Here is a 24,812-nt window from a genome sequence, read left to right as displayed (position 1 = left end):
CGCGGCAGCAGCTCCCCCCGCCCGCCCTCCCTTGTGGGTTGCATATTTTTAGCTGACAAAGACAAGAGGGGGAAAAAAAAAAAAAAAGAGAAGAGAAACAAAGAGGAAAAAAGCTCCTTTTTTGTGGGGTTTTGAAAAAAATGGAAATTACCCTGCGGAGGAGGGGAGAACGGCCAGGGGCTTTCAAAGCATCTTCTCCTCCCTGGAAGGGATGCGGAGAAGATGCTCCAGGCCATGTGGCCTTTGGTGGCTTTGAAGTTCAGGCGGCAGCCGGGGAGGGACGATGGTGAAGGGCAAGGCAGGGAGGCAGCTTCCCGGTGAGGTACGTGATGGCATCAGCGTCGGCATTGGCGTCGGCATCGGCTGCCTGGGACTCGCTCACCCCTTGGCCAGAGCCCGGCCTCGGGAAGGGGGCAGCCCCCCAGCAAGGAGCCAGCCCTGGGGTGATGGGGCTGCGGAGGGGGGAGTGATGGGGGTCGGATCCTGCATCCTCCCTCGTTGTGCCTGCTGGTTGCCACGGCGACCCGGGAGCAGGAGCATCCTTCAGTTGTTGCCGGGCAGGGGAGAGGCAGGTTGTGCTTCTGGGGGGAGCAGGATCCAAGGGCAGCACGGCGACAGGCGTTGGGGGGGGTGTGTGTGGGGGGGTTATGTCTCCCGGTTCCCCCAGTCTCCATGGAGAACCCTTCCACCAGTATTCCCACTGCAGACCCAGTCTGGGCTCCGGATTCATGCTGGGATGAACATCCTTTCTCCACCCCAGGGGGATGTGGGGGGTGGCTGGGCTGGGCTGGGTGTGGAGCTGTGGCCAGCACCCGTCTGCCCTCGCCGGGATGCAGGCAGCCATCACCAGCCATCCTCAGCCATCCCTGGACGCGTCCCGGTGACGAGGGGTCTTGGAGCTGAGCAACTGCCGAGTCCCGCAGCCAAAAATCCTCTCCAATTTCCTGGTGCTATTTTCTCCCGCACACTGATGCAGCTCCTGGGCTGACTTCCCTGGGAGGACCCACGTGCATGGAGGTGTCCCAATTTCTTCCAGCCCTTGAGCCATTCCGGCTGCCACCGCCCTGTCCTCTCCAGCTCCTCCGTGCCCGCCGATGCCCACGGCTGTGCCACTGACCCACTTACGTGGCACGCTGTCACGTCAGGGCCGCGCCACAGAGCTGCTGGCTCCAACCCTCTGCCCACGATGCCTTCCCAGGCTCTTGAAAGCCCTTGGTAGCCCCAGAAAATTGGGACATCATCTTAAAACTGTTGAGTTATCTGATTCTCCCTCTCCCGCAGATGACATCGAGCATCTCCCTGCATTTTGGGGGCTGGAAAGCGGCTCCAGGCGGCAGCAAAGGGGAGACCAGAGGCTCTGCACCTCGACCGATGCTGCCCTTACCCTGAAGATGATGCTTCTCCTGTTCCGGTGGCTTGGCTCCCAGTGCAGCGACCTGTGACAGTCCTTGTGCCACCCCCATTGCACTGCCATGGGGCAGGGACCAGCCATGGGGCACACGGTTCCAGCTATGTCCCCAGCTTTCCTCCAGAGCAGGGAAAGGATCTTGTATTGCTCCAAAATCACTGGTATTCCTAAATTTGGCATGCATGGGGAGTGTCAGAGGGGATGGGGCCAAGCCCCGTGGCACAGCCACGCGCCGACACATCCCCATGCACATCCTTGCGCCCCAGCATCGCTCTCCATCAGCCCCTCGGGCACAGGGGATGCCCAGGGCACCCCACGACAAAGCGGGGGGCCAGGACTCGCCTCCCTGGGAGCCAGGGCCATCATCCCAGCGCTGGTTTCCATTAGCGCAGCTCCTGCCCATTTCCATGGCAACGCGTGGGGTGACACAGATGCGGTCCCACGCCACGCCACGGTCCCCCCGCACACATGTGGGCAGGAGGGCACCATGCTGCTCCCGCTGCTGCAGAGCCTGGGGATGGGACTGCGGGGCCGGGGGGAAGAGGTGGGCAAGATGGGGCTGCCCCCACACGCGGGTGGGTGATGGCGCCTTTCTCCGGAGCATGGAGAGCTGCAAGGATGGATGGCCCCGGCGCTGCCACCCAAACCGCAGTGGGGGGCGGACGTCCTGCTCATCCCCCTGGCTCGGGAGCCGGCGCAGGGGCAGAGCAGAACAGGTCCCCGTGGTCCGGCTTGGCGTGGGCAGCACCGGACATCCCCCGCCCACGGTCCCGGGCAGGGCTTGTGTGCCGGCACCGTTGTCCCAGGCTGCCTGGGGGGCAGCTGGGGAGTGAAACACCCCGGTCCTGAGGGCAGCGCTGACTCCGGCAATTCCCGTTTCACAAAGCTCGACCTCTCCCCAGCCCCGTGCCCGCCAGCACGTCGTGCTGCAGGCATGGCCGGGGCGCACACCTCCCCTCCCTCACGCGCCAGGGACCCCCTGGTAGGATCTGCCCGCACCTTTGCAGGCAGCTATTGATCCGCCGAGAGCCTCGCCATCACCGGCAAGAGCCGCGCTCCAAACGCCTTCACCGTCGGCGCTGGGCTGGGCATCGATCCAGCACCACCTTTCACGCGCTCGCTGCAGCCCCTGCCCGGCGGAGCCACGGCTGGGCGCCTGCCTGCTGCTGCAGGAGGTGCCCAAGAGACTCTGCTTCGCCCAGCTCCCACCTCGCTCCCGGACCCGCAGCCCCCTGCCCCACGGCCCCCGCTGCGAGGCAGTGCCGCCCTCCTGCCTCAGTTTCCCCACCTGCACAGCGCAGGGCTCGGTGACCCCCGGGGCGGCCCTGCCCAATGGCATCTCCCGGTGCAGGGCGCATCTGGGCAGCCGAACCCGCTCTGCCAGGGGACAACGGGCTCGGCGTCCCCGCATCGCCCGCGCCGCACCCGCTGGGTGCTCGTCCTCTTGCCTTGCCGGCACCTCGCTCTGCCCATTTGGGGCAGACCCCTCCGCTGCTGCCAGGGGACCCGCTCGGGCGCCCGCTCCGGCACAACCCCCCGTTGGCTTTCCCAGCTCGTCACGGTGCGAGGCGGAGGAGATGACATCCCTGCTCCTGCCAAGACAAACACGGCGCCTTCCAAACACGCAGGGCTTGGCAAGCCGGCACCTCGGCCATCGATCACTGAGCCCGCCGCGCTCCAGCCCATGACAGCCCGGCTGGGGAGCGGAGCAGGGGGAAGCAGCAGGGGTTTTAGGGGGCTCTCGGCGAACCCCCCCCCGCCCCAGCGGTGCTGGCTGAAGGATGGAGCGCTCGGCTTCATCCCCCGCTTGGGACCGGGGGCTTGCCCTGGGCTCCTGGCACCCGCCCGCGGCTGCCACGGGGTGCTGGGCGATGCCGGGGGGTCGGTCCCCAACCCCTTGGCATGCAGAGGGTGCCCGGGGCGGGGACAGCTCGTCCCCGGGGCGGCTGTGCCGAAGGGTGCCTGCAGCTGCTGGCTTGGCCCCGGGCGGAAAGTTGGCCAGAGCCACCCCCAGGCTGTTACAATAATAAACCCCGCTCAGGCAAGCATTTGTCACCGGGGCCGGGGCGGCGAGGGCCCGGAGACCCCAAACATCTGCGGGAGGGAGCGTGGGAGGCGGAGGGCAAGCGGGGAGGTCCTGGGGGGGGGCGGGCAGGGTCTGTCTTCTCCACGGTGTCCCAGGACGGTGGCAGCGGAGCGTGGCATTGCCAGGCCAGCCCTTCCAGAGGGATCGGTTCAGCCTGGAGAGCAAATCCTGCCCCTTCCTCGCACGCCCCGCGGCGGTTCCCGGGCTGGGAGCTGCGCGGGGTTACGTAGGAAGCTGGCACCGCCGGGAGCTGCGGCGGGCGGGCAACCTGCGGGGGGGACTGGAGTCGGGAGCGGGGACGAGGGCCGCTCTTGCAGCGGTGCCGGGCTGAGCCCGGCTGGAAGCACGCGGCTGTGGCACTGCTGCCTCCGTGCACCGAGGCATGCCGTTCTCAGCAGCGAGGGAAGGGAGCAGCCGCCCTGGGGGAAATCCCACGGCCGCGGCTCCCACCTGCCTCCTTTACCGGCCCCCGTCTGCGGGGGACACCTGCAGCCCCCCTTCTGCCCCCCTCTGGGTCCCCCCCCAGCATCGCTTCCCACACTGGGGTGGGAAGAGCAGAGTGCTGGGATGGGGGGGGAGGACCAGTGCCTCACCCCACACCCCTCTTGCATCCGCCAGCCCCCGCATCCCCCTGCCCTGCCAGTGCCGTGCCCCCTCCCCAGCGCCAGCCGCAGTGTCTCCCAGTCCTGCCCATGGCGTGGGTGCCCGCCACCGGTCCCGTGCCCCCAGTGAAGCCCTGGCTCAGCATCGCTGCCGGCTGCCCGCCCCTGCCCCGCTCTCCGCAGGACGGTGCCAGGGTGCGGGCACCCTGGGGACCCAGCCGGGTTGGGGGGTGCTGGCAATGTGGGGTGGTCGCACCGGTGAGTCACGCCTCCCTGTCCCCAGGCTCAGTGCGGGGGCAGATGCTGCTTCCCAGAGGCTGTGGGGCGAGGAGCGGGGCAGCAGAGGGTTAAGCAGCCGTCTGGCAGGCGGGAAGGGGACCGGGAGGAGGGGGGGGAGATGGAGGAGTTTGTTTAATAGCTGGAGACAAGCTATGCAGCTGTGCAGGTCCGACGGGCCCTGCAGCCCCCGACCCCTGCCCTCCCCCTGCCTCCAGCCCTGCCCGGGCACGGCCCCCTGGGCTGCCCCGGAGCAGGCAGGGCTGGGCAGGCAGGGCTGGGCAGCAGGGCAGGCTGGCGCGGGGCTGGCAGCCGGGGAGCGTCAGCAGGGTTATAAAAAGCAGGAGTCCTTCCCCCAGCAGCAGGACACCGAAGGCAGTGCCTGCCAGCCTGGCAGGGAAGGCAGCGCTGCCCGGCCGGCTGGCAGCGGGGCTGGCATGGAGGGCTTCCAGCCCGGGGTGCCGCGGGTGGCACTGGGGCACGTCGCTGCGGGCTCCGTGGGGTGGGTGGCAGTAGGTCGGTCCCCAGGCTGGCACAGAGGGGCCACCAAACCCTGCCCAGGCATCTCCCCACCGCTCGGCTGCCAGCATTGCTCGGTTCCCTCCTGGCACCATCCTCCTCGCTGGGGTCACCCACCCGCTGCCTCATCCTCCCTGGGGACACCGACCATGGCGCCCGCTGGCATCCCCTGCCTGCGGCGGGTGAGCTGGGGACCCCCAGCCCTGAGGAGGAGGCGTGAGACGGCAGGCAGGCAGGCAGGCAGGCAGGCGGGCAGGGACAGATGGACGGAGCACGAAGCTGGCACGGGCTGTGCCGAGGCATCCGGGAGCAGCCTGGGGCCTCCGGCAGCGCCGCACAGCAGGGCCAGGGAGGGGAGGGGATGAGGAGGGAAGAGGGGAATGGGGACAGGAACTGGGATGAGAATAGGGGTATGGATGGGAATGGGAACATGAACAGGTATAGGGATGGGAATGAGGGTGGGGACAGGTATAGGGACAGAAATGGGGACAGGAAAAAGGATGGGGACAAGGATAGGGATGGGGACAGGGACAGAAATGGGGATGAGGACAGGGATAGAGTACCGGGGGGGGGTGCCCACCCCAGGGCTGCAGGCAAGGGTCAGGGAGCCAAAAGCCAGCTCACAGGAGCTGGGGCAGGCGGGCAGCTGCCCTCAGCAGTGGCGTGAGCGGGGCTGCGCTGGGGCTTCCCATCCCTGGTGCTCCCGGGGGAGCCTGTGGCAAGGGGAAGGGTCGAGGGTCAGTGCAGGAACAGGGGATGCAGCGACCCAGCCCTCAGAGAGCCTCCAAGGTGTAAAGAGGCTGGAGACCAGTTAACCTCACTGGTTAATTAGGACAGGAAGCCACAGGCTTTAACTGTAGCAGGGGAGAAGGAAGTTACGGGGAAGGCTGATTTATAACGATGGGGACCCGGCAGATCCGGGCCGTTAATGACTCAGTTCTGGGTTAATGATACACCGGGTGGGACCGGGGCCCTTTCCGTGCCGGCGAGCCGGCGCTCCTGGGGATGGGGAGGGGGCGGAGGGGATGCAGCTGCATGGTCCTGGCTCCTTTGCAGGTCTCTGGGACCCCCGCACCCATTCCTGGGGGCAGAGGCCAGGAGGGTGGCCTGGGGCAGGGCTGGGCACCCCCTCTCCTGCCTGGTGTCACCCCACTGCAGCTCGCGGGAGCACCCACAGCCCCCCGCAGCACCAGGCAGGTAGCGGGGTGGGGGGGGGGGGCTGAGAGCAGCCTACGGCTGCGGCTGCCCCAGTTTAATTCACTGCCAAATGTGTGTCATCACCCCCAGAACTGCAAACCGGAGGCTGGGAGGCTGCGCCGGAGCCCCGTGGCCCGGGGACGGCGTGAGGCTGGGGAGGCTGGGTAACGTGCCGAGGTGCCGGCACAGGGGAGAGGGTGCCCCAAAGCATCGCCCGACTCACCAGCTGCGAGGAGAGAAAGTGAGACGAGAAATTCAGGACAGCCTTTGTGTTTGGACGAGACCATGAGAGACTGGGGCTCCGAGGGAAAATAAAACCTCTCCTTAGAAATTCTTTTATCCCAGGAAGCTCTCGCGTATCGTGTTTCGGGCCATTTATTTGTACTGCTGACTGGGGCCATTGCCGCCGCGCTCTCCCGCACACTGAGTGGCCGGTGATGAGAAGCTGGTGACAAACTCCTCATTTTTCAGAGAAAGCCAGAGGAGACGTGTGAGGGCGAAGGACGGAGCCATCCCTGGGAAGGGAGGTGGCAGCGGGGTGCAGGTCACCGCGGGGCTGGGACCAGACACCCCTCTGCCTCTTCCTCGAGCCCCTGTGGGTGCCGAGTGACAAGGTGGCCCTGCCCGGCTGGAGACCCTGCCCAGCAAACTGTCCCCTCTCCCTGCGGTGTAACTGGGGGGATGGAGGGGTACTGGGACAGAGCGGGGGGCTGCGCTCAGGGCAGCAGTTGCTCCAGCAGCAAGGTCTGCTTGCGGGTGTCTACTGCTCTCCGTCCCGTGGCCCTTGTGCCGGGACAGCCCTGGCTCCCCCATGCCCTGCTCCTGCCTGGGGAGCTGGGCTCGGAGGCACCAGGACCACCCTGGGGGGACGGTCCAGGCCCACCTACCCACATGATGGGTCCAAGATCAAGGCACCTTCCCCTCCAGCACCCTTTTCTGTGCTTTCTCCACAACCTTAAAGCCTTGTTACCCTGCGTGGGAGTGGCGTAGCAGAAGCAGAGTGGGCAAACCTGTGGATGGGACCTCTGAGGCCAAGGGGGGAGGTTTTGCTAGGGTGGGGGGCATGCGGCCAAGCACCGTGGTGCTTGGGGAGGGGTTGTACCCATAGCCGGGGAGGAGGCAGCTCCTGCCTTTGCAGGCAGTGCTGCAGAGGCCCCCAGCCTGGTGGGAGCAGGGCAGGGGGACTGAGGCATGAGCCTGGCCTCTGAAGGGCTCCGAGATGCCCAGCTCGGGCCAGGAAGGACCAGGGCAGAGCTACGGGGCTCAGCTGCACGGCACCTGCCAGCCGCTGCCGTGGAGGGGAGCGAGCCGTGGCGTGCGGGGAGGACGGCGCTGGGCAGGGGTACCCCAGGGCCGGCAGGTCCCGGGGCAGAGGGATGCCAGCGGCCCGGAGCAGGGCTGGGATCACCTGTCTTCCCTGGGCTGAGAGCCGGGGGTCACCCGGGGGGGGTCACCGGGGCGGGGGGCGGCAGAAAGAGCGAGGTGGGGCCGCGGGAAGGAGCCCCGCTCCCTGCCCAAGGAGTTGCCGTGTGTGGGAGGCGGTTTCTCGGCGGAGCTGGAGCTCTCACAAAGCCGCCGGCTCGCCCGGGCTCGGCTCCCCGCTGCATCCCGCCGCCCCGGGCCGCCCCCCGCCGCCCGCCTCGGCAGACAAAGGAGGGACGGCGCTTATTTATTCGCTTTCTTCCCGGGGCCGGCGAGAGGGTGGTGGGCGCCGGAGGCCAACCGAGCCGCCCGCGGCCTCGCGCGGCGGGGCGCCGCCGGCACGGAGCAACAAAAGGCCGGAGCCGGAGGTGAGCGGCGGTGGGCGGCGACGGGGCTCGAACCCGCGGCCCGGGGCGGTGGGAGGGGGCTGGGATGGGGGCGTGGTTATGCAAATAAACCCACCCACCCACCCCCTCGCGGCGCCCCGCGGGGAGCGCACGGGCAGCGGCGCCCAGCCGGGGCCGAGCCACCGCCCCGCCCCGCCCCTCGCCCCGCCCCGCGCCCCGCCCCGCCCCGCCGCTCCACGGGCCGGGGCGGCGGCGGCAGTCGCGGCCGCGAGATGGCGGGGGGCCGCCGGTGCCCGGCGCGGCGCTGAGCCCCGCCGCCCGCCCCCGGCCGCCGGGACCCCCGCGGAGGTAAGGGCGGGCGGCGGAGCGGGGGCCCGGCGTGGCGGGGAGGGGCGCCCCGGGAAAACTTTCCGCCGCTCGCAACTCGTGTGCGTCCGTGTCCCCCGCCCCGCGACTTGCCGGTGAAGCGGGCAGGTAGGGCTGGGGGGGGAGGGGGAAGGGGGACGGGGAAGGCTGGTGCCTGCGGTCCGGTGCTGGGACCCCTGCCCCGTGCTGGTAGCGACACCGGGTGCTTTACAGCCGCCCCCGCCTTGCCGTGGGGCAATACCGGGGTGCGGGGGGTGGTCCCTGCCGGTACCCCTCCCTGCCGGTAGCCCTGCACGCCCCGCGGCTGGGCAAACGCGCCCGGGTCCCTCTCGGGGCGGGGGGACGGCCCGCGGGGGCAGGGATAGGGCAGGGACGGAGGCTGGCGGGGGGTGCTCAAGGCGGCGGGGTGGGGGGGTGGACGGACATGAGGGGACACGCACCAGAGACCCCCAGCACCGTGCAGCGGGTGGCGTGGGGCAGCCGCAGCCCGCCCCGGCGGGACGCCCGAGCCCCGGCGGGACCCCCCGGCAGGGCTGGGGGGCCGGGGAGGGAGCAGCGCCCGGCGGGGGCCGGAGGGCTCTCCCTGGGGCCAGGCCAGGCATGCCGGAGGGCCGTCGGCGCAAAGTTGTGCAAAGTTATTCCCCGGGTGCGAGGGGCCGGGGTGATTAGCATTATTATTTTATTTCTTTTTTTTTTCCCCTTTCCCGCCAGTGGCATCGCGCGGCTGGGCGCCGTGGGGCAGGCTCCCCTCCCGCTGCCCATCCTGCCTCTTATTTCTTTTCCCTCCCAAAACCTTTTCCTGCTCGCTAGGCTCGCTCCTGAGGCCGCTGGGACCAGGCGTGTGGGCAGCCCTACCTCCGAGCCCCCCTCCGCACCCCCTCCGCCCGGGGTCTCGGCCCCCCAAAGGAGTCCCTGTTCCAGCCGAGAAAACCTTTCCCCAATTGCTCTGGCTCGGCGGCGCTCGGTTGACCGGCCTGGGGAGGGGGATAAAGCCGGGCGGGATTTTGATCTTCCTGCGGCGGCACCAGCAATGGCCAAACTTTAATTGCCAAAAAAAACCCACCCCCAACCTCAAGCCAGCCCGGCTGCCGGAGAGGAGGAATGTGGCCGCGCTCCCCTGGAGTTCCCAGTTTCCCTGGAGCGCAGATGACCCTGGAAATAGAGATTTCCCGGCCAAGGTGCACTCCGATGGGCCGTTTCCCCTTTTTTGCTTCCTTGGAATTTGCCTTTCCCAGCCGGGCCCGGGTGCCCGCCGCTCGCCGCTGGCCCTCTTCCCCACTCCTCGCCCTGCGCTCGCTGCGCTCCCCTCCTCTCCCTCTTTTCCTTTGTTTGCCATCTCGCTCCCTGTCTCTGACGCGTACGCCGCTCCATCCAAATGCAATAGTGGGATTTGCCAGAATTATTTCCTAAAGCTGCAGGGGAGGGGGGGGAGGCTGGGGGTGGGGGGCTGCTTATTTAACTGCAACCAACTGGAGTTTTGGCTGGCGGAGGAATTGGGGGCTCAGGCTGTCCCGGCCCGGCGCTGATGGGAAGGGCAGAGCCTGGGAATGGGTGGGAGAAAGGGGGGGCCAGCCTGGAAGGGGCCCGAATGCCAGTACAATGGAGCAGAGCTGGGTGTGCGCAGGGGGAGAGGAGCAAATCGAAATATTTACTGACTCCACGGGCAAGAGTGAGGTAAAAAAAAATATTGAGCCCCGGGCGACAGCGGTGCCGCCACGCTCCCGGTCTCGCCCCCGCCGCTGGAGGGGCCGCGGCAGCACCGGCGATGGTGCTGCCGCCCTTGTCCCGCTCAGGACTGGGGCCGGCGGCGTGGGTGCTGTGCACACTGGGAGGGGCCAGCCAGACCACCCGGGTGGGCTGTGGGCAGAGCCCTGGGGTGCGGGATTGCCCCCCTTGCAGCTCGGCATCCCTCTCCCGGGGTGCCCCGAAGGGTTCCCGGCCATCCGCCCGGCACCTTCGTGTGTGCCTGTCCCCCGTGGGGCTGAGCGGTGGCAGCTGGCAGAGCTGTGTGTGGAGGGCACGTCCCAGTGGGGGTGGCACGGTGGGGACAAAGGTGCAGAGCCCCTTTGGCTGGGCTGGCCGGGCGCTCCCCGGCTGCCCAAGCCCACCCGGGTACCACGGCACAGCACATCCCACCCTGGGCGTGCAGCTCCCCAGGGACACGAAGGGCTTCCTGCCGTAGGCCTCCTCCCAAATCCTGCCCCAAAGCTCCGCTGGAGCCCCCTGGGAGGGTGCTGCCTCGGGACGGGGACCTGGGCCTGAGGGGACAGTCCCTCTCCGGGAGGGGCAGCGGGCACGCCGTGCCGTGCCGGGGTGCGTGTGTGGCTTGCTGGAGGCAGCTTGGCGGACTCCGCTCAGTGCCGGAGCCCCAGGGAGTCCAGCTGCCTGGCACACAGGCAGGGCTGCTTTTTTTTTTTCCTTTTTCTTCCTCTTTTATTTATGAAAAAAAAAAAAAAAAAAAAAATCTCTTTTTTTTTTTTTTTTTTGGTACGTTCTTGGAATAATGAAGTCCAGATTTCCTTCATGTTGGAAGGATTTGATCCCGGCTCTGCTTGCTGTGGCTTTGCTGGGGGCTGGGAGGAGAGGTGGGGGGAATGGGAGAGGCCTGGGGATGGGACCGCTCTGGGTGCTGGGGCAGGGGGGAGCCAGCCCGGCGGGGGGGATGCTGCAGGCCGGGGGGGGGCGAGGGGGGATGCTCCTCACCTGGGCAAGGCTCGCCGGCTCGGGTGGAGGAGCACGCTGCAGCGGCACTCGCCGCCGCGCTCGCCTCGCCCTGCGCGCTTGGCTTGGCACCCAAGGAGGTGAGGCTGGGCACCCCCGATTCCTGCCCCCCTCTCCCCCAGCCTGCGGAGCGGGGTTCGGCTCAGCCCCGCCAGGGCTGGTACCAGCCCTCCCCGGAGGATGCGGTGCGCCGGCATGTGATGAAGAGCGGGATGGGGAGATGTGGGGGGCTTGTCCCCCCACCCGGAGGGGTGCGCGTGCAGCAAACTGACATCCCTCCCCCCCGTGCCCTCTTTGGCAGGCTCGTTGCCCCCCAGACCCTCCTCGAGCTCGGCGCCCAGGCGCGTGCCCACCATGCCCGTGGTCGGCGTCCTCCTCTGGGCCACCCTGCTGACTCTGGGCTGGCGGGCGGCCCACGCCAAGGACCACGGCTTCGCCACCCCAAGGGTCCAGCTCTCCTTCAAAGGTAAGAGCCCGGCGGCGGGAGTCGGGGGGTGGGGTGGGACCCCCCCAAGAAGATGGAGGAGAGCAGCAGCACCCCAGTCCGGGCTGCTCCTCCTCCTCGCCTCAGGGGACACCAGCAGGCTGCACCCCCAGAAATCTCCGTGGGGGTCCGTGTCCTGGCGTGGCTGAGCTCCCAGTCTGCCACCTCCTCCCAGCCTGGAGGGGCTGGTAGCCTGCCCAGTCCCCCCAGTACGCTTCCCCTCGCGGGTGGCTGGCAGGGTGGCTCCCTTCATCTGGCAAAGCTGGGTGCCGAGGTGCGGGGAGCCCCCCCGGCAGCGCCCCGAGTCCAGACAGCAGCTTGAGGCAGCCCCGACCCCCCAGCTGGTATTAATGCCTGGGAGCTGGCAGGGAGCCGGCAAGAGGCGGGAGGGGAGGATGTGGGGAGGGGGGGAAGGGGCTTAACCCTTCGGTACCAGGGCTGCCCGACCCACCCAGCCCGCTCTGGGAGGCCGGGGGGGCACCCCGGGGTCAGCTCTGGGGTGCACATCGGCAGAGGGGTCGGTGCTGAGCTCCTGCCGTGGGGATGCCGAGAGGGAGCGGGGTGGGGGGCGATGAGGCAGGGCTCGGGATCGCAAACCCCGAGGAGCGGAACAAAAAAACTGCCCCCACCGGCAACGGTGTGCTCGGTGCCGCCGTCACCCTGGCCCCGGCGGGGCCGGCTGCCCCCTTGGACGCGTCCCGTCTCGGGGACGCGTGTCGGGAGGGTGATGGGCACGCGGGGCCTCGTGCCTGCCTCCCCTTGGGGTCCCGGGGGAGGCGAGCCGCGGCGGGAGAGCCGGGGCCGCGCTGCCTGCACCCCGTTGTGCCTTCGCCCTCCGGTTGCGTACCGAACCGGCGAGCCCGGGGCGGGGTGGCAGAGCCGGCGGCGAGCACGGCAGCTCCGGCGCGGCAGGAGCAGCCGCGAGGGCCGGTGGCAAGCACGGCGCAGGCAGGGCACGACGCTGACGCTAAAGGCTGGTCTCGGCAGGAAAAATGGCTGGTATGAAGAGGCTGGGGACAAGTCCGGGCTGGAGAGGAGCGAGCGGTTCCTCCCCGCGTGGCAGGCGCCGCTCGCCTCTCCGAAAGGCGGTTTCGGAGGGTTTTCAGGGGCTGCCGGGGCACTTTGGCTGCTGCCGTTTCCCGCCCGGGGATGCGCCCGCGCCCCGGCTCGGAGCATCTCTTCCTCGCGGCCACGGCGAGGGGGGGCTCCGGCAAAGCCCAGGGGAGACCCGTCGCCCGCCGCCCTGGCGAGGTGTGTGTTAACGCCTGTCGCCGTCCCGCAGCCGCCGGCGCGCCCCGGGGAGCAGGATTAATTCCGGATAAGCATGGTTAGGCCTGCTGTGCCACGGGGTGGGGGCTGGTTTGGGGTTGGTTTTTGGCCCTGGCTGGGTGGAGCGGAGGTCCCTGGCTGTGCCCAGGGGACGTGTCACCCAAGTGCCCGTGCTGGGATCTCCGGTCCTTCTCCCTCCTGCCTGCGGGCAGCGGTGCCCAGGGGAGGTTTGGCAGGGTCTGGCAGGGCTCTTTCTGCCCAGAGGTTGGATTCACAGTGGGAGAAGGGCCGGTTCGCGCTTGCACGTGGAGGAGAAATGCCGGCGGCGTGCTGGATCCGAGCACACCAGGCTTGGGAAGGGGTGCTGCTCGCCCCTTTCCTGCCCGTGCTCTTCCAGTGGCGGCGGTGAATTAGCCCAGGGTCTTCCTCGGGGTCAGCCAGGAGCCGCACGCCGCACTGCTGGTAAGTGGCTTTCCCCGGTCAATAGTCTGCACACATCCTTCTCGAAGCTGCGGGGCCATGAGACGTGGCGCAGCGGCGCTTCCCGGCTGGTCCAGCCCCTTCTCTTGCTTGGGGATCCTGGGCCGACAGCCAAATCCCTGGCCCCGAATACCCCGGGGCAGCTGAGCAGGCAGTGGGGCTGGACGTGATGGGAGCCCCAGGCTGTGGGACACTGGTGTGATGAGTTGGGCTGGGCTCTGCCAAGAGGGACATAGCCGTGGTACCGTGGGGAACCCCGTGGCCGTTGACGCAGGCACGGCTGGAGGGATGCTGCTGGGGTCGGGGTGCAGGTCCCTGCCAGCAGCAGCGGTCCCGGTGGGACCGAGGTGGCCGTGGCCTTGCGCCGGCGCCTGGTGGGGTGCCGGGGAAGGAGCTGCGCTGACAAGAGCTGCCGCGTCCCCGTGTCCCCCCCCTCCGGCGCCTCGCCTCGGCCGCGCTGCCTGGAGCCCCGCCAGCCCCGGGAGCGTCTCTGGGTTTGTTTGCCTTTGCTTGTTATCGCGCGCCGGAGGTTTGTCGCAGCTCCCCGGGGCCTGCGTCATCCTCTACAGAGCCCCGTCGCCTCTGAGTGCTTTAAGAAAATATATATACACATATAAAATAACGAAGCAAGAGGAAAGGGGCTGGAGCCGAGCTCCTTCACCCCGGTGCAGGGTGATGGGCTGGGCAGGGTCATCCCCCGGTCCTCACCCCCCATCCCGTGACCCCCATGGGCCCCGTCTGTCTGTCCTCCCTCTCAAGGCTTTCCTGTCCGTGTGTCCGCGGGAGGAAGGTGACCGGCATGGAAAGAACAGCGCTGGGAGCGGCTCCGGCGCAGCTCCCTTTTGCCAACAGCTCTTCCCAGATCCCAGCCCGGTGCCGGCCAGAAATAGGAGGGATATTTTTAATCATCTCCTTGCTAACAATTCCCCCCCACTCTCCCCTACACATCCTGCGGCCCCCCTCTCCTCCGGGCTTTCCTCCGGGCCGGGGGCTTGGGCACCGGAGCGGTCGGCGCTTTCCCCGCAAGGATGCAGGAGGTGATGATGATGATGATGGTGATTCATCCCTCCGTGTCCTGCTCGCCATCCGGCGTGGGAAAAGCGTGCGGGAAGGAAGGGTGGGCTCTCGCCCCGCATCGCCGCGGGAAGCCCTCGGGGTCAGGGCTGTCCGTGGGGCTTCAAAGGGGGAGCCGCGCTCCCTGCCCGCCCCACGGCGACGGGAACAGCCGTGCTGCCGGCACCTCTTGGAAAAGCCGCGGCAGAGGTCCAGCCCAGGGCAGCCGTGACAGGGAGCGGCGGGGTGAGAGGCAGGGCAGTTCCTGCGGGGGGGGGCGGAAAAAAACACTTTAAAAAGTATAAATCAAACGGTGGAGTCTCCTCTCGGCTCTGCCACCAACCCCTTGCGTGACCGTGTTCCTGGCCGCCCTGTGCCTCAGTTTCCCCTCCTGCCCCGCTGGCATCTCGGCCGGGGGCCGGCGGAGCGCGTGATCCGGGGCGGGGGGTGGCAGATGGCTGGAGAGGAGCCCGGCGAGGGGGCCGTGTCCCCCGGGGCCGCCCCGGCGCCCTCCTAAGCTGCCGCAGCTGTGGGCTGGGATAAACACGGGGGGAGCCCGGGGGGGTGCGCGGGCAGGACCGAGGCCTGGGGGACAGCCAGCCCTGGGGACGTGCTGGGGGAGCCGGTGCCGTCGGTCCCCACGCTGGCACGGGTTGGGGGGTGCGCCGGACCCCCGTGCCGCTCCTCAGCCCCCTGAAGGGTGGGGGGCACGCCACAGCTCCCTCTCCCGTGCCCTGGGGGAGGGAGACGCGGCGCCGAGCCCTGTGACCCCTAAGAGGATTTCTCTGGCTGGGGCGGTGGGGGGCTGCGGCAGGGCCCCCCCCCCCGCCGGGACCGGCTGCCGCTGATGCTGAGCCCCCCGGGCTCTGGCTGCGAAGGTCCATAAGCTACTTAACACCCCCCCCCCCAAAAACCCAACAACAGTGTGATTTCAGCCCCCTCCCCCCCCCCCCAATCTCTAATAAGGTCGTTATCCTTCAAATTAACGATGCTCCTTCTGGAGCAGCGCAGCCAGCGTGGTCCTTCCTGGGGTGCTGGTGTGTGACCCCCCCCCGCCCGGCTCCGGTGCCGCCGGCCCCTGCCCGGGTCAGCCCCAGCCCCTGCCTTCCCCGCTGCCTTTTCGGAGAAGCCACCGCTGTCCCGCCCAGCGCCCTCCCCTGCTCTCGGGGGCTGCGCTAGAAAATAATGTCAAAAAAATTTCCAGAAGAAAGCCCTAGAGGTGGCGGGGGACGACCCCTCGGCTCAGCCCTTCGCTTTTTGGGGGATTAAAGTGTTTTTTCCGAAGCCGGGCTCCTTCCCGAGGGGATTTTCCCGCTGCCGGAGCATCCCCTGGCCCAGCTGCGCCGTGGGGACCGTGGTCACCGCTGCCGAGTGACGCTCGGGGGGGGCCGGGGTCCCCCCGCCAGCGATGCTCGCTGGGGCACGACCCCCCCGCGAGCGCTTCGGACAGGCTCGCTGGGGGATGAATCAGCGGTTTCGGCTGGGGGGGGGGGGAAGAAAAAAAAAAAAAAGAAAAAAGTGTTTTTTCTTTTTTGTTGTTGGTTTTTGGCCTGTGCCCGGGCGGCGGGGGAGCGTCCAGCCGGCCCCGCTTTCATCCCGAGGGATTTGACCCGGGCGGCCGCGGCACCTGTCCCCTGCCGCGGGGGCCGGCGTGGGGCGACGCTCCCGGCGCGGCTGGAGATGGTCGCGGGTGGAAGGCGGCGAGCGGGAGCCGGAGCCATTTCATCTCCCAAGCCCCGGCAAAGCGGCTTCGGTTTCCTCCCACCTGTGAATCGGTTAAATGGGAAAAGAGCTTGGCTGGGGGCCACGGAAACTCTCTTATTACATGTAATTAGCTTAATTACATCATAAATAACCCATCAAGGGGTAGTGGAGTGACGCTCAAACAAATAAGCAATTCTGCTTTCATCAGGCGACCCACCCAGCTCTTTGATCAGCCCCAATAACAACAAATGCTTTAAAACGCGCGAGGGGACGCATCCAGCCCCCCATCCCTCCCCTCTGCCGGGTACCCAAAAAGCTGCATCCCAAATTTCAAGGAAATAATTTTCAGGGAAAAAATTAGGGGAAGGGAGCATCCTGAAAATCTGGAGCGTGCTTATAAATTTGTGGGATAAAGCACTGCGGGGTGGAGGCAGGATTTATCCCTGCTGGGCCGGGCTCCCTTGGGATCAGCGCTGGGCTTCTCCATCGGCATTCGGAGTGAATTCATTCGCCCCCATGGAAAGAAAGGGCTCCCGAAAGGCGCTGCCGCTGCCAGCCGGAGGGAGAGCGGTTATTGAATATAAACACGCCGTGTAATTTACATGCTAATTATGTTGAATGCGCTACAAGCCCATAATTAGAAACTAATTAGGTGAGAGCGCCTGTAATTGGTTTTGGGGGTGCAGCGACGGTGCACCTGGGGAGGCGACCGGCTCGGGTCTTGACAGCATTAAGCCTTTCGTGCCGGCACCCCGCTGATGTTTGGGGGGGCTCGGGGGGCTAGGGCGGGGTGAGCAGCACCTCAGGATGCTCGGTTTATCGGGACACCCCCCCCCCCCAAAAAAAATCTCACCCTTGCTTTGGAGATCGGCGCCGGTCTCCGTGCCGACGGGCGACGGGCAGGGACCGCGCGTCGCCCCGGCTTGCCGGCCCAGGGTCGGACGGGTTCCCGGCCGCCGGCGTGGCTGGAGCGCGCAGGGTAATTCAGTCTCAACGCCCGAGGCCCCCAGACGATGCTGGGGAGGCGAGTTCCTCGGGGGGGGGGGGGCTCGCTGGGGGCTCCGTGGGAGGCTGCGAGGCGCCGGTCCCCGGGGAGGCCACCCCGGCGGCGATGCCGGGCTGCTCCCGGCTGCGGGCCGGGCAATTAAAATGGGATTAGGCTCCCGGCCAGCCGGGGAAGCTGTGCCGGTGCCGGGGCTGGCGGCGGGGATGCGGGAGGGAATATGCTCATCAGGGCGCATCCGCTAACGAGGCGGCTTCTCTAGCCCGGGGGAGGGCCTCCCGCCCCGCTCCGTCCCCGGGGACCCCCCGTGGCTGCCGGGGGCAGGCTTGGGGGCACGGCGGCGGTGGGGGATTAGGCGGAGAGGGCGGCGGGGTGGTGATTCGGGAGGTCAGAGGTTGGGGTGGGGGCTCGCCCGCCCCTCCGTCCCCTTTGGAGAGGGCGTCACGGGGCAGCGGGTCCATCACCGCCCTGCTTTGGGGGTGCCCCCTCTGATCGCTGGGGCGTGGGGGGCTGAATGGGGCTCCCGGCGGGGGGCCACGGCCCTTTGTGCTGCCGGTCCCGTCCCCTGCCGAGCCCCCGGGCTGTCTGTCCTGATGGACGTGGGATATTTGGGACCGTGGCTGGCACGGGACCCTCTGCCGCTGGCATCCTGGCGCTGCCCGGCTCCGGCCACGTCACCCCGCCGCGCAGCTGCCCTGCCCTTGCCTGGCGCTCGGCCCCGCCGACACCAGCGTCCCTCTGGGCGAAGCCCCGCTGAATTCATCCTGCGCCCCCACGTGTGGGGCACGCGCGCGCCGCGTGGGGCGCAGGCACCCACAGGGGAGCACACACGCGTACACGCATGCGCTTACCCGCGTGGGGCACACGTGCACTTACGCACGTACCGTATGGGGCAGTCACACCCACCCACGCGTGTGTACGCGTGCACACACACGTGCACGCGCCCTGGAGCACGCACACACGTACAGCGTAGGGCGCGTGCACGCGCACATGTTGCACGCTGTGCACACACACACACACACTCTGCACGGGACAGCAAGGCAGCCGCAGGCCATGGGGCAGGCTGGGACCAGACCCAGTGCACGGTGGGGTAGGCAGGGGACGCCGTGGGGCAGGCAGGGGATGCCGGGGTGGCAGGCAGGGGATGCCGTGGGGCAGGCAGGGGATGCCGGGGTGGCAGGCAGGGGATGCCATGGGGCAGGCAGGGGATGCCGGGGTGGCAGGCAGGGCATGCCGTGGGGCAGGCAGGGGATGCTGTGAGGCAGGCAGGGGATGCCGTGGGGCAGGCGAGCCAGCACTGGCAAAGGGGAGCATCTGGAGCCCAGATGGGAGGGGCGGGAGGAGGAGCGGTGCCGTGGGGCGGCCGGGGGGCAGCCCCCCATCCTTCGCGCTGCAACACCCCATCCCTGGCGTGGCAGGGGGCACCCCCGAACCGCCGGGCCCACCGCGTTCCCATGGTGTTCGCCCCGTCCATCCAGCCCCGGCGGGCGCGCAGGCCGGGGACGGTTGATGCCGCGTCCCGTGACGCGGTTTCCCGCAGCCTGTCCTGGCAGGTTTCCGCCCTGCGGTGCCTGGCACGTACCGGCCTCCCCGCCGCGGCTGAGCGGGTGCCCCACGGCAGGGCTGGTGACCAGGGAGCACCGCTGCCGGCCGTGGGCAGAGCCTGCGTGTCCGGGGTGCCCGGGATGGGAAGAGACCCTGGGGACACCCATGGGATGCTGCTGGCCCACCTCCAAAGGGGGCGGCGTCTGGGGAAGACGGCATCCCATGGGGGTGGCACCTGACGGCTGTTGGTGGCATCCAAAGGGCTGGCACCTCCAAAGGAGGTGGCACCCAGGGCAGATGGTGTCCCGTGGGGGTAGGGTCCTCTGTCTTGCTCGTGCCCTGGCCCCTGCCACGTGGTCGTTGGCACCGGCCCACATCATCTGCAGCACTTCTGCCTTCCATCTGGCTGCCTCGTTGCACTTGTGAATATTCATGACCCTCATTATCCTCTTTCACTCGTTGCTCCCACACTCAGGCTAAAAATAACTTCCCAAGGGGGGATGGGGTGCGCAGGGTGGGGGAGAGGCTCGTCCCCTCGCCGGGAGCTGGCTCCTTGGGGGTCCCAGCTCCTCCATCCAAGGAGCCGATGGCCTGGCTGGGATGTGGGGACAGTGATGTCGGAGGACCGGGGCAGGAGAGGGGGGACACTGGAGGTTTGGAGAGCTGCGGGCTCTTGGATGGGGTGCCAGGGAGCCCCCTCTTTCCTCCCCCGTCTCAGTGGGGTGCTGGGTCTCCTGAGCCCAGGTCCTGCTGCCCCCTCCCCTGGCCACCCTTGGTTGTTCCAGCCAGCCATGAGCGTCTCTGTCATCGTCCCATGTCCCACGTAGAGGCGGCAGCATCGTGGTGCTCATGGAGGGGGAGACGGGCACCACGGGGCTGGAAGGTGGGCACCTTCCAGGCCATGGTGCCCACCTCCTCTTGCAGGAGGTCCTTCAGCCAGGACCAGGCTTGGACTCAGGGGCAGGGATGGCACCGGGGAAGGCGGGGGTCCCCGGGTTGCTGACGCGTGCCCCATTGCCCCCGCAGAGCTGAAGGCGACGGGCACGGCGCACTTCTTCAACTTCCTCCTCAACTCCAGCGACTACCGCATCCTGCTGAAAGACGAGGACCACGACCGCATGTACGTGGGCAGCAAGGACTACGTCCTCTCACTGGACCTCCACGACATCAACCGCGAGCCCCTCATCGTAAGCTGCCGTCGCAGGGCACGGGTGGAAGGGGGGCAACCGGGCATCTGGGTGGGCGTTTCGGATGCTGGGGCAAGAGCTTGATGGGCATCGCTGGTGCTGGTGGGGAAGAGATGGGGCCAAGTGGGAGCCCTGGTCTCCCCTGGGCTGGTGTCTCTGCAGATCCACTGGCCCGCGTCCCAGCAGAGGATCGAGGAGTGCATCCTGTCAGGCAAGAACAGCAACGTGAGTGGCCACGACAAACCCCCTTCTGGTAGCTGTGGCGGGGCTGGTGGCCAGCACTGGAGGGGGATTCGTGTCCTACCCTGGAAAAGCCATCGCCCGGGTCCCCTGTAGCACAGCAGCATCTGCAGCCGTGCCAGGATGGGGTGGCACTGCGAGGTGTCACGGTGTCCTGCCACCCCTTCTGTCCCAGCCACAGAGGTCCCGGAGAGCTTCATGGGCGAGCAGGAGGCTGAGCTCCCCATGCTGCTTCCTCCCACCAGCCAGGGCTGGGCCATCCAGCACGCCAGCTCATGGCCTGTGCCAGCCCCTGACCTGTGCTGTCCCAGGACCCATGCCAACACGACCCATGCCATCGCATGACCCATACCAACCCATAACCCATACCATCCTATGGCCCATAGCGACCCATGCCCCATGGCAACCCATGTCCCATACCAGTCCATGACCCATGCCATCCCAAGACCCATGCCATCCCATGGCAACCCATGACCCATACCAGTCCATGACCACCCCAACCCATGGCCCCATGCCGTGTCCCATGCCATGTCCCATGCCAGCCCATGCCCCATGCCAGCCTCCAGCCTTCCTGGTTCCTTGGCCTGCTTTCTCCCTCCCCCAGCTCCTACCCCATGCCAGGGGGCTGGACCCCGTGGTGCCCGCCCCAGTGGGGATGCTGGCAGGTGGTGGGAAGAGGAGTGCCCCGTCCCCTTGCCCGGGGTTGGCAACCCCTCCTCTGCTTCCCAGGGGGAGTGTGGCAACTTCATCCGCCTGATCCAGCCCTGGAACCGGACCCACCTCTACGTGTGCGGCACTGGCGCCTACAACCCCATCTGTGCCTTCATCAACCGTGGGCGCAAAGCCCAGGTGAGGGGCGGGAGGGATGGGGGGTCTGAGCCGGTGCCTGGCCCGGCAGCGCCAGTGCAGCCACCATGGGACTGCGACGGGGTACGGGAGGGCGGCGCGGCACGGCTCGGCTCTGCCAGCTGGTGCTGGGAGGTTTGGGGGGGCAGAGGGTTGGGGGGCAGCGGCAGGCTGAGGGGTGACCCTGGCTAACGGTGCTGCCGCGTGGGACCGAGCCATCTCCGCACACCGAGGACTTGACTTCCCGCTGGAACCGGGCTGCCCCGGCTGGACCTCGACGCCAGCTCCTACGCAGCGTACCCTCCCGCCCCGCCGGCCGCAGCCGCTGCTGGATCTCCGCTGGGGCGAGGGACGTGTCTCCCGTCGGCCTCCGCCTGCCGCCGGGCCGCCGAGCCCCTTGCCGCAGAAGTGGAGGATGCCCGGCACCGTGCCAGCGCCGGCGCTGCACGGGGGCGAGCGTGGCAGGGGCTGTGCCGGTGCGTGCAGCCGTGTCGGGGACGTCACCCAGCCCCGAGGACCACGGTGTGCAGCGAGAGGGTGGCGTCGGAGCCACGTGCCGCCGGGCTGGATGCGCGGCAGATAGAGGAGCGCTGTCGGCGCAGCCCCGGGAGGCAGCCGGTCTCTGCAAGCAGTGGTGCGGGCGTCTCGGGGGCCCCGAGCCCCGTGGGGTGTCCGTCCCCTCTGCGCCAGGGTGGCAGCTCCCGGGCCGTCCCCTCTCCTGCGGTCGGAGCGCGCCGGGCGCCGCCAGCCCACGCCGAGGGAGGAGCACGGCGCTGGACGTGGAGGATGGGCGTCTGCCTCCGTGCCCCCGGAGCCTGGCACGGGCACCCAGAGAGGCGGGTGCTGCTCGGGCCTCTCCAGATTTGGGACCGGGTTGGGACTGGACCAGGACTGGATTGGGACCAGATCGGAACCAGACTGGGCAGCGGCAGCATTCGAGAAGGACCAGGGGTGCCGGTGCAATTGGGGACAGCACTGTGCGTCCCCTCCGGCCGAGGCAGCGGTGGTGGCAGGGACAGGGCGTCGCAGTGACCCGCGCGGTGCCGGTAGCTTCCCCCACGCCGCAGCTCGGTGCCGGGGCGTCGCTCCTCTGGACGGGGTGCTGCCAGCTGGGTGCCAGCGTTGTGTCCCCGAGCACGAGCCCAACCTGGCAGCCGCCTCTCCGCTCTCCCGCCCCGCACCGGGACACCCCAGTTCCGCGGGAGAGAGCAGGATCGGTCCCAGAGCAGCTCCCGCCGGAGGCCAGCCCAGCCCGGAGCATCCGCGGACCCTGCCAGCACCACCCGGGGGGACGGCAGCTCTGCTGCTCCACGGGCACCCGTCACCCCAGCTTTTGGGGTCCCCCCGCCCGCCCCCGCCCCGGGGGGTCCTTCCCCCGCCGCCGGCGCTAACTCTCTGCCCTGCTCCTTTTCCCCAGGGGTTTCCGCCGAGCCAGCCGGGAGGCCGGGAAAGCAGATCCACCGACAGCCCCCTCAGCCCAAGACCAGCACAAAGCAAGGTGGGAACCGGTCTGGGAGCCCACCGCAGCCGTGCCCATCTCTCCCCTGGGGCGCGCCGGAGCCGCGGGCTCCTTCTTCCTACCGGCATGCTTCCAACCCCCAGGCCGGGCGCCCTGTGCCGTGGGCATCCCCGCCGTCTCCTACCCTCTCGGCACAGCATCCTCTAGTACCCCGGCCTGGCGTCTCCGCTCTCCTTCTGCCACTAACTCTTCCTCCCAGGCCACGTACGGGCCCCTGCGGTCGACACTGTCAGGGATGGCGGCTCTCCCCGTCCCGCCGCCGGCTTTGCCCAGCGCCAGGCTTGCTGCGTCCCTTGGAAGCAGGACCATGTGTTGGCAGAACCACGGGAATTTGGGGTAGTTCACAGGGGAGGATGCCAAGGTGACGCGCAGGAGGCGTTTCGGTAGGGTCTACAAAAACATCGCTGAGCAGCGGCGTTGCCGGGCCCCGGGCAGGGGCTTGTGTCCTGCAAGCGGGCTCAGGGGGGCGATGGCACCCCCGGCTTCTGGGGACGCCCAGCGTCCGGCCCGCCCTGACAGTGTCACCCCCCGCGCCTCTTCCCTCCGGACTAACGTGGGTCGGTGCATGGGCTGGGGAGCGCGTGGGGCGCGGGCACGCCGCGGCAGCCCGGGGCTCCCCCCTGCCCGTCCCTCTGCCGTGCTGGGGGGGCAGAGGACGACGCTCGGCCGCAAGCACCTCGCCGGCTGCGGGCAGCTCCTGCTGCCGACTTCCCCGGTGCCAGCCGGCGAAGCGCCGTTGCCATTTCGGCTCCCTCGGCCCCCCCGGTTCCTCCCTCCCTGCCGGATCTGGCCCCAGCACCCGCAGGGAGAAGCTCCCCGGTGCGGCTCCCTGTGCCCAGAGCAGGGGCTCCCTGGGGGCTGCCGGCACCCGCTTCCCGGCGGTTCCGGTGCATTTCGAGGTGTGTTAGCCAAATGGCGGTGCCGGCACCACGACGGCTCGCGGGTTGCCCAGCTGGGAGGGTGAGGTGGTGTGGCCGGGGCCGGGGCTGCGCTGGAGAAGCCAGATGGTCCCTGCGAAGGCTTTGCCCAGCTCGGGAGCGGGGCCGGCGCCGGGCAGAGGCATTTGTGATGGTGGTGAAGGCAGCGCGGTGCGGCCACAGGGATGGTGGAAGCGTGGCCGTGCCCATCTCTGGGGCTTGGGAGCCCCACGAGGAGCTGACGTGAGCAAACCCTCCGGTGGGAGATGCGCACGGGGAGCATCCCGCTCCCCACCCGCTCCTGCGCTTCCTGGAGCCAGGGGCTCTGCCGGGACCCTCACTCCTCTCCACAGAGGGTGGCCACCGCCATGTCTGTCGCCCCTGCGGCAAAGCCAGGGCACGTGGCCAGCAGGCAGCTCCGCCAGCCTGATCTGGTTGCCCAAGGTCTCCCCTGTGCCCGGGCTCCCGGCGGGCGCTGCCGTACCGCTGGTTCATCCCGGCTCCGGGGGTCTGTCCTCGGGGGGTGAGGGGTGACCTGGCGGGGCCCGCCTGGCCCTGCCTGCCCCCAGCCGGCACCGCCGGGGGATTTTGCGTGCGTCTCTGGAGGCAGCGTGGCTCTCGCCCCCGGCCGGGGATGCGTGATGGTGCCAGGGACGGCCGCGGGGAAGGCAGAGGCGACGGTGGGGAGACGGCTCCTAACGGCGTGGGGCGAAGCCCCCGGCGCGGGCGCAGCATCTCACCGTGATGCCACTCCCGGCGAGAGGAGGGCAGCGGGTCCGGCGGCCGCGCCGCGCCGCTGGCCAGACCCCGCCTGCCGAACTGCTGGAGCTGCGTGACCTGGAGGCGGCCAAGCGGCGCCGCGCGGCGCGGCCGGAGCGAAGAGGCGGCCGGAGGGAGATGTCTGCCCGGAAGCAGACCTGCGGGACGGATGCCCCGTTTCAGCCTGGTGGCTCAGCCACGTCTCCAAGCGGCGGAGGGCACGGAGAAGCACCCAGCAACGTCGCAGGAGTAGCTCGCGGGGGCTTCAGCTTATCAGGAGACCTGCGGACCCCCGCGTGGTCCATCCGCATCCGTCCTCGCTGCTGGGCTTCATCCCGGAGGAGGCTGCCTCTCCTGGTGGGCTCTGGGAGGTGCCACAGGGGTAGAGGGGTGAAAGTCCAACCAGCTCCTCCCTTTGCTTCCTCCTCCAGGATTATATCTTCTACCTGGAGCCGGACAAGCTGGAGTCGGGCAAGGGGAAGTGCTCCTACGACCCCAAAGTAGACACCGTCTCTGCGTTAATAAGTGAGTCCCGCAGCTCCGCGGCGCCGGCGCTGCCTGCGTTGGGCAGAAGGAACGCGCCGGCGAGGTGGGACAACTGCTCCCACGGTCATCCTGCCTTGCCCAAACGTCCCCCGGGAGTCGGGTTCGGGCCCTGCCACCCCTGCCCACGCCGGCTGCGGACGGCGGGGCAGCCGGCATGCCCAGTCCTCGGGCAGCTGGCCCAGCGGAGGTGGGGGTCCAGTGCCAACCTGCCGAGCTCTCTGCGATGGCCACAGGCAGTGACTCTTCATTGCCTGATGGCTACCGGCCGGGGCTGGGGCTGGATGGAGCCTGGGGTTGTGGGAGAAGGTGGGTGGAT

The 24,812-nt window shown here is 68.6% G+C and overlaps 1 protein-coding gene across 3 annotated transcripts in view; it reads left to right on the top strand.

Moving 5' to 3' along the window:
- Nucleotides 1–10,230: 10,230 nt before the first annotated feature.
- The window catches only part of LOC309408590 (semaphorin-3F-like), a gene marked incomplete at its 3' end in the record, with an annotated part of 20,657 nt that continues 6,075 nt past the window's right edge, over nt 10,231–24,812 (top strand). The window contains exons 1-6 of one of the 3 annotated variants that reach the window (XM_082004466.1): nt 10,231–11,410; nt 19,509–19,669; nt 19,832–19,894; nt 20,639–20,758; nt 22,173–22,253; nt 24,382–24,475. In XM_082004466.1, coding sequence (XP_081860592.1) covers nt 11,299–11,410; nt 19,509–19,669; nt 19,832–19,894; nt 20,639–20,758; nt 22,173–22,253; nt 24,382–24,475 — 631 coding nt within the window. In that variant the 5' untranslated portion in view covers nt 10,231–11,298. Of the gene's footprint in view, nt 11,411–19,508; nt 19,670–19,831; nt 19,895–20,638; nt 20,813–22,172; nt 22,254–24,381; nt 24,476–24,812 lie in introns of all 3 variants that reach the window. The other 2 variants (XM_082004468.1, XM_082004467.1) reach the window with 2 other exon arrangements.

This window comes from Phaethon aethereus (genome assembly GCF_964289735.1).
Source record: "Phaethon aethereus genome assembly, chromosome: 11".
In the NCBI taxonomy this organism is placed as follows: domain Eukaryota; kingdom Metazoa; phylum Chordata; class Aves; order Phaethontiformes; family Phaethontidae; genus Phaethon; species Phaethon aethereus.
This window is presented reverse-complemented; position numbering and strand designations above follow the sequence as displayed.